Source organism: Rhincodon typus, chromosome 20 (assembly GCF_021869965.1).
Source record: "Rhincodon typus isolate 14 chromosome 20, sRhiTyp1.1, whole genome shotgun sequence".
Lineage (NCBI taxonomy): Eukaryota > Metazoa > Chordata > Chondrichthyes > Orectolobiformes > Rhincodontidae > Rhincodon > Rhincodon typus.
In genome coordinates this window covers 27,985,631-27,994,459 of record NC_063351.1, presented here as the reverse complement: position 1 = coordinate 27,994,459, position 8,829 = coordinate 27,985,631, and the positions used below count along the sequence as shown (strand labels likewise).

At 36.5% G+C, this 8,829-nt stretch overlaps 1 protein-coding gene across 1 annotated transcript in view; it reads left to right on the top strand.

Moving 5' to 3' along the window:
• Positions 1 to 8,335, top strand: part of bub3 (BUB3 mitotic checkpoint protein) — a 31,149-nt gene extending 22,814 nt beyond the window's left edge. Inside the window, exons 6-7 of the mRNA XM_048609191.1 lie at positions 1,535 to 1,712; positions 7,405 to 8,335. Of these exons, the coding sequence (XP_048465148.1) occupies positions 1,535 to 1,712; positions 7,405 to 7,625 (399 nt within the window). The 3' untranslated portion in view covers positions 7,626 to 8,335. The remainder of the gene's footprint in view (positions 1 to 1,534; positions 1,713 to 7,404) is intronic.
• The last annotated feature ends 494 nt before the right edge of the window (positions 8,336 to 8,829 follow it).

The following is an 8,829-nucleotide window of genomic DNA, read 5'->3' as shown; positions in this document are numbered from 1 at the left end:
CAGAAGAGCTATTTTAAACCAAAGTTTTTTTAATTAAAAAAACTTTGACTTTTAAATACCTTTAATATATCAAGTTTATAAATGTCAGTGATGAGAATGGGACAGACACCAGCATATGAAAGTTCTGTGACAGTTATCAGTCCTTGTATTAAAATACTGGGCAAGTTATTTGTGAGTGGCCCAAATTGTTGCACTCCAGATGTCTGAGTTTCTTACTGTTAAAAGATCTGGGCCACTCTACACTTTTTCTTAGTGAACTTATTCTGCGGTGCACCTCGTGAGCTGTAAACTCTTAACTTTTTCTCATGTTTCTGGATTAAGCTCCTTTTTCAAGGTACAGTTTCCACCTTGAGGTGCTGCAGTTGTCACACTTTACCCAACTTATTATACTTTTAATTTTTTTTTCAGCTGGTAAAACAATAATGCAAGTTCTGAGGAAGGGTCATGAGATCCGAATCATTAACTCTGTTTTTTCCTTCACAGATGCTGCCAGACCTGCTGAGCCTTTCCAGCAACTTTGTTTTTGTTCCTGATTTACAGCACCTGCAATTCTTTCGGTTTTTAATGTCTTGTTAAAGATTTGGTCAAAGGCAGGCAACAGTGCTTACTAGAGTATTCATGAAGTACCCATCAGCTTCTCTCTTTACTAATAGAAAGTACAATGTGCTTTGACTTGTATTTAAAATAAATAATTGATGTGTTCCTTGGATATGTAATGTAGGGTGTGAAGGTTTATGGATTTCCTCATGCTATATTAGGATACATGAGGTAGAAGGCTCAGTTGCACACATGGCAGCCAGTCTGATGGCAACAATTTTTCATGTTGACTTTTTCTCTGCAGCTACTTCCACAGTTCATTGTATAAAAACTGAATTATTTTCTGATTAGAGTGATACAAAAGATGGACTTGCAATTAAACATCGTTGTTAAACTACTTTCAAATTGCTGCAAAGTAGCTATAGATGCCCACTGCAGTATGGTTAAACGCCCGAAAGCACTGATGAGTGATAATATCTACTAGGTATTGAATCATGATTTTGACTTGGCATCACCATGAGTTCCTGCTCAGTGAAAACCAATGTTTGAGTAGTACCCAGAAGATTCATTCTACTTGTATCTTTTGTGACATTAAAATATCTCAAATAATGTTTAAAGAGAAGCAGACTACAACAGGATATGAAGGTCAGTGGGTTCAAGCAAAAATGCATGTGGAAAGGTATTGTTGATGAGCAAGACATAGATGGTGATTCTACTTAGCCTATTAGTTAAATACTTTGTGTGTTCATGTCAATTCTACCTGCTCTCACTTTGCTGGTACCAGTAATTTCTAATACTACGATGTATTCACAATATGTTTCGAGCAGTGGTAAATGAGAGCTAAATTATGTATTGATTTCTCCTGTCTTGTATCTAATGAAGAAGTATTAGAATATTGTGAGGATCGACAGCTGTTGATTTATGCGGAAAGGTTTTCACTTAACTAGTTTTGGTAACTTCTGGAGTTTTCATGGGATCAAATCTTTCTGCTTTTTAGGGTTATGTTCTGAGTTCAATTGAAGGACGTGTTGCAGTGGAGTACCTTGATCCAAACCCAGAAGTGCAGAAGAAAAAATATGCTTTTAAATGTCACCGACTAAAAGAAAACAACCTTGAACAAATTTATCCTGTCAATGCCATTTCCTTTCACAGTGTTCATAACACATTTGCTACAGGTAAGATGTAATACAAAACATGAATTAACTAATTTTCTGAAATAGTCATATTTTGATCTAGTTACATTTTCTGTTATTTCGGGTTCAAATTAATGTTTGTAATTATTAACGAGTTTGCGTGTATAGAAACTTGAATTCAAGTAGGCTGAATCAATTTGAACATATTTTCATCAGATATGTCTTTGTTTATACAAACAAACGTTTTTTTTTAAAGTTTGAAACTCTTCATCTGTTGGATGAATTTAAGACTCCCACTTCAGTTCATGACATTTTGGATTTTTACCTGCTTCATGCTTGTTAAAACAAAATTGGTTCGATTTCTATAATCAAATTAAAACTTCAGTGCCAGTTTACTTTTATATGCTATATTTCTCCTGTCCTTGGCATGGTTGACTACTTCTTGGATTCTTCAGCTGGTTACCCACATCCACCAACACCTGTCATATTTTTTAATTTTGAAAATGTTTTAAAGTGGAGTTGACTCATCCACTGTACATTCTGTTGTTACTTTCCCATACCAACTGCTGTGCTTCAAAAACCAGTCAGGGGAATACCACAGGATATAGAGGCTGTTTTATACTTTTTGTTTTTAGTTTTGTGGGTTAAATAGCATTGAAAACAGGAAAAGTCTGTGTGCTTTTCCCACCTTTGTGACCGGACAACAGGCCAATCATCACACCAGATTATTTGTATGATTTGCAGTTGTAAGTGCACAGATCCTGACCGTGTGAAATTTACAAATTTTCAGAAAATATTCATCTGTATTTTCTGTGATTTTGAATCACTTTAACCATGCAATGGTTTTAAAAATAGATCCTGACTCCCCAAACCTGTCCTCCAACTGCAAGTCAACGTCAGAATACTCTCTCCATTTGCCTTTGGGAGTATGGCTTGAACAAAATTAAAGCTCAACACCATCCAGGGCAAAGCACTTACTTGATCAACACTCCATCCACCAACTCGAACATTCACTCACTCCACCACCGATAGTGACAGTAGCATGCATTTTAAGCATCTGTTGCAGCAATTCACTAAGGCTCGTTCGACAGCACCTATGACTTCTACAACCTAGAAAGACAAGTGCAGCAGATAAAAGAACACCTATCTGTATGTTGCTCAAAGCAGCACAGTATCCAGACTTGTCATCACTCCATCTCCTTCACAGTCACACATTGAATTCCTTTCCCAGTGACCCTGCAAGTGGTCTACAGCATTGAGTTCGAGATGGACAACAAATGCCTTGCCAGTAATGTCCACATTCCATTAAAGAATAAAGTAATTTCTTTGCAGATAATTTAACCAAAGCCATTTAAAAAACATGAACTTTAAAATTGATGTGAATTTTTAATGTCGATAGAACAAGTTAATGAAATGATTGTGATAAAAACCAATAAAAGATTTTGGTTAATGGATTGGAGCCCTGGAGTGGCACTTTTTTCTGAAGCGTGTTAGAGTCAAACTTACTTTGGAAATTTAAACAATAGGGACATTTCAGGGAAAATGCATCTCCTGATTGATTGATCAGTGCTTCTCATTAAGCTATGCTTTTGATTCTGCTGAAAGCTTTACAAAAAGGTCCTAATTTTTCTTAGTGTACAGGAATATTCTGGCATTTTTGGCCAGATAATTTTAACTAATTTTTAAACATGGCTGAATCTTGAATATGTGTAACCTTCTCATGTAAAAACAGTTTTTGTTTGTCTGCCAGAAGCCGAAGTGATCTTGCAAACAATAGCTGTGGTGAAAGAAATGCAGTTTTGGTAAAACTGTATGATTAGGGTTCTTGCGAAAGATTTGTAGCTTGGGTTGTGAATGAGGTTGTTGGCTTGCTTGCTGAGCTGGCTGGTTATCGTACAGACATTTCGTCACCATCCTAGGTAACATCATCATTGTGGCTTCCGATGAAGCGATGTTGTTCTACTCTGCTTGGTATTTATATGGTCCAGTCTGTTAAGTTTGGTTGTCATTTCTGGTTCTGTTCTGCATGGGTCTGTATATGGGGACTAATTCCACATGTCTGATTGTATTCATTATTCTTAAACCTGTGTTGGCTCCTTGCCGTCACCATATTTTAACACCTCCCTCTAAATGGCAACATTGTCTCCCATAACTAGATTCTTTCTATGTTTTTGAGCACTTTGAATATATTCTCCCTTGTTTTGCCTCTATTGTTATTTGTAGAACCTTTTAGCTCTTTATTCTTTTAAAACACTTACTCAGAGCCTCCTCTTTGCTCCGAGCCATCTTTTTAAGGTATTTTTAGTTTTACACTTTCTTTTGGTTGCTATCCTTTCACTTAGCCATTAAGACACTTTATAAATGAAGATAACTAACATTTGAACGTGCTATTTTGATCATTTGTATATGGATGTTGACCATGTGCTTCTGAATTATCACTGGGTGTTATGCACACACCTTTTGAAAAGGAAGTTGAAGGTGAAGCTGTAAGAACAGATGAGCATGTGGGTATGAAGACAAAACTATTGGAGTCACTGTTATGTCATTGTGTAGACTACTAATAGAAATAGGAATGGATCATGGAAATGAACTGATGAGGAGAAATCTTAGAGAAGTTGAAAGGCAGAAGGAGAATGAAAAAACTGAGCCTCTTCGATACAGGATATAATTTTTCATGTTGCCCAGTCTATTTGACAGGTCAGTAGAAGTTAGATTGGAGGACTTCAGAAAGAAAATATGGATAAAATATGTTATTAGATTTTGGAGAAAGGTAAAGTAGTAGGCAGTAGTGGAAGTTTGAACGTGTGTTTGGTTTTGAGAGCAGTTGGAGATGCTGAGGGCAGGCTGATGAGCAACATTGCCACTCCTTCAGAATTGCCTATAAGTCTCTAGAAATATAAAATTGTAATCTCTTCAGAATACGCATTGAGAGCAAAACTCAGGAGAACACATAGGGAAATTAAAACAACTTATTTTTTCTTTCAAATATTGGAGTCGATCGAAGTGGCCGAAGGCTTTTTTGGTCAGATTGAAGATTAATCCAAATGGTTAACAGTCTGTTCCCTTACCAGTTGAAGTGGGAAGACAGTAGAGGAAGAGCTAGTCGTGGGAGTCCAGGTTTAAAAATAGAAACTCAGCAGGTCCAGCAGTATCTCTGGGGACTGAATATGAAAATAGAATTCTAGTCCTATTTAACTTAGTCACCCAGTATATTGGCCTAGACTGTTGGTGTGAAAGAAGAGCTGGGATGAAATAAAGGGATAGAGCCTCTGTGTTAGCAATCTGATTTCTATGAAAGGTTATATTTTGTGACACTAATTTTTTTTGGTACTGCAGTATTTGTTCAACCTTGGAGTTTCTGCTAGATTGCATAAATCAAAGCAATTTTTCTGAAATCCACCCAATCCAAATGACATCTAGTGCAAGTAGTTTCCACAATCTTGTTAGCTGGAAAAGGCAGTGCTGTAAGATGTCTGTGTGACCATTAAATCAATTGACAACCTTTACAATTTTTCTGCTAATTGTGCTGATTTGTAGACCTTGGGGAAGATTCTAAAATTGAGCTTGTAAAAATGATTTGTTTCCAAGCAAGGATGTTGAGTAGCTTGGGTGGGAGCCGGCAGGTGTATGTCTGCTACTCTGTTTCTTCTAGATGGAGGTGGTTGTGGTTTTGGAAGGTGTTGTCTAAGTATACCTGGTGAATTTCTACAGTACATCTCGTAGATGGTACTCACTGTTATTGAGCATCAGTGGTGATGAGACTAAATGTTGGCTGATTTAGTGCCACTCGTGGGCTAATTTGTCATGGATGGTGTCAAGCTTCTAGAGTGTTGTTGGAGCTGCACTCGTTCAGGCAAGTGGAGAGTATTCCATCACACTCCTGACTTGCACCTTGCAGATGGTGGACAGGCTTTGGAGAGTCAGGAGGTGAGTTGTTTAATGCAAGATTCTTGACCTCGGACTTGTTGTAGCCAATGTATTTAAATGGCTAGTCATTCGGTTTCTGATTAATGGTAACCCCAGGATTTTAGTACGAGTTGCTGATAGTAACACCGTTGAATGTTAAGAATGTCAAGATTCTCATTAGAGATGGTCATTGCCCAGCACTTGTGTGGCATAAATGTTACTTGCCACTTGTCAACCCAAAGCTGGATATTATCTAGGTCTTGCTACATTTGAACATGGACTGCTTCAGTGAGGAGTTGTGCAAAGTGCTCAGCACTGATGATTGCACAGTAAATGTATCCAGTTCTGTCCTTTATGATGGAGGGAAGGTCAGTGAAGCAGCTGAAGATGATTGGGTGAAAGACGTTTCCTTGAGAATCTCCCGAGATGACTGACCTTCAGAAACCACAACCATCTTCCTTTGTGTCGGGAATTGGCTGAAGACTGCCCTCTGTTGCTGGGATACCTGAAAGAGGCTGATATGGATCATCCACTTGCCAGTTCTGACTGAACTCATGGGGACAGTTTAAGAATATTTTGAGTGTAATTTTTATTTTAATTTGCTCAATAAAGTATTGACTAGATCAATCATCCAGGAAATTGTTTTGTATAGCTAAAATAGTTTGTTATTTAAAATCTGACTTATGGCAAATGATTTTAGGTATTCTGATTCAAAATTGCTATTTTATGATGAAGTCCATTTTCAGCTGGATTGATAAAACTGCACTGATTTACTATTCCTAAATTTATTGAATATTATTTTTGGAAGCAACATCTGAAAAAAAAATTCTAAAGGTGCTGTCTAATCATGCTGTTTTGTCTTTTGCAAGTTTTTATGCTGGCATTAATATGACAAAGCTTTGAGTGGAAATTTGATTTTCAGAAAGTACTTTGCAAACTAGGGCCATTTTCACCTGGGTTGCAGATTTGGCTCCAAAGTGGATACTCTGCCTCTGTTTCTTTGCTTGAGCTGAAAGCATACGTATCTGGATATGCAGACAAATGTTTCAATTATCTTGAGAATTAATCACCGAAATGTATACAAGAAGACCCTTGACTTTTTAAAAAAAGCTGTCTTCATTTTACATTTTAAGAGTAGTTTTGATTTGAAGAGAGGGGGAGGGAAGGGATGAAAGCCAACCTAAGTTACTTCAAAACATACAATTTTGCTGCTATTTTATTTGTTTGAATTCTCCTGGATTGAGCATCTGAAAAGATTAATCATCTTTAGCTTTCTTTCAGCTGTTGCTTGAACAGCTGCAGCCAGTGTGATGAAAGGTGCTGTGATGCTGATAGGGTTAAATTTGTGGAACATAATAACCTATTATAATAAAATAATAGCAATATATTTAAAAGTTAGATTGGTGTGTGGTTTTGAAGTGATCGTGTTGCTGCACACTTGCTGTACACACCCTTTTGACAAAGATTTGCATTATAACACAATATTGTATAGCCAAAAATTGAAACAAGCAAGATTGGCAGTAATATAGAAAAATAGTGAACATTTGAAATGTGCCAAATTGAAGGGTTGATTTGAAATATTACATCTTTGTGATTCTAGCTCTCCTTTCTTTGTAAGTTGCTGTGTTAACATATTTTGAAATGTCATTTGTCTGAAGTATTTGTAGGTAAATGAAAATTGAATGGATTTCAAATACAGGATAATGCGGTGACTTTTTAATAACTGTTAAAATATTACCTTAGTAAATTATCAGACAAAGCCAACAAGTTCCATTTCTTATTTTAAACAAGTGGGACTGAATGTTTGTTTTTGATGTTTACATTTTAGGTGGCTCTGATGGATTTGTGAATATCTGGGACCCCTTCAATAAGAAAAGATTGTGCCAGTTCCACCGCTACCCAACCAGTATTGCATCGCTTGCTTTCAGCAATGATGGCTCTGCAATTGCTATAGCATCATCATACATGTATGAGAAAGGTGAAATTGAGCACCCTGAAGACAGTATCTATATTCGACAAGTGACAGATGCGGAAACAAAGCCCAAGTGAGTTTCTGCGCAACTGGGTTTTATCCTTTCTATCGTTTATCCAAACATTTATTAATTTTCCTAATTTCATGAAAAAATATTGATGTTGAGTAGATAACAGCTCCCAGCAGAGTTAGTATTGATTTTATCTTGTTCTCCCAAGCTTTCAATATCCGTTATATGATAGACGTCACATTGATAAAAATATGCCTACTTGTTTTCTGAGGCAGCATGTCAAATAGTGTCATTGTCTTTTCTATATAATGCAGCTTGGATCACTGGTCCTTTGCATTAGAAATATTTTCTCCAAATGGAATTTTTTAAATTTAAGACAATAACTGTTAAAGGGGAATTGGAAATTCAGTTGGAGACTACCTATGTAAGTATTGAATTGGCATAATTCTGCCTCCTATATCAAATTTTCACTGTTCTGTGAAATATTTAATTGACATAGAAGTACTGAATTCTTAACATTAGTGAACAGTTCTCAAGTTCACTTAGCTTCCCATCTGAATTAGTGCTGGCAAAGGATTGATAAGATAGCACCTAGTTATCTGCCATCAGCAGAGGATTTTTTAAATGACCATTTTGTAAATAACCAGTTTCTAGTCATTTGAGTAAATTTGCAATTTGTTTTCTATTAAAGTTGAATTGTAATCATTGTTTAATACGTTTATGTTCTGAAAGTGTTACATGTTTTTGCTTTAAATTTAATAAAAGCATTAATTAAAATTGTGATCTTGCTTGTTTTTTGCCAGTGGCAAGTATTTGCATTCACCCTATGACCCATGACAGGGAATTTTGAACATAGAGTAGATTCCAGGTTCACTTTCTAGCTTGTGCAGATCTCCGCTGAGATATGCACTTGGGGAGATAAAAGAAATTAGGTGAAGATCCTGTATTTGACTGCTGTATTCTTCTGGAAAGTGCTCAAGTTGGAGTCTGTGGTTCTATCAATGAAAAGCCACCTGAATTTGTTTTCTGTATTCTTGTAAAGAATGGCTAATTAGATAAGTATCCAGTACAGACTTCCATAGCACTCTTCAATTAACAATGGTATGTGCAAATGAATTGCTGCCATCATCTGTACAGCACTGTGGTTATTCCACTATTTGGAAGTGTAGACGTTCAGAAGCAACTGCATGTGTCTGCATTCTTATCATGAGTACTGTTTGTTTCACATTGCCTCCTAAAATAACAACTTCAGCAACTGCCATGACTAGCTC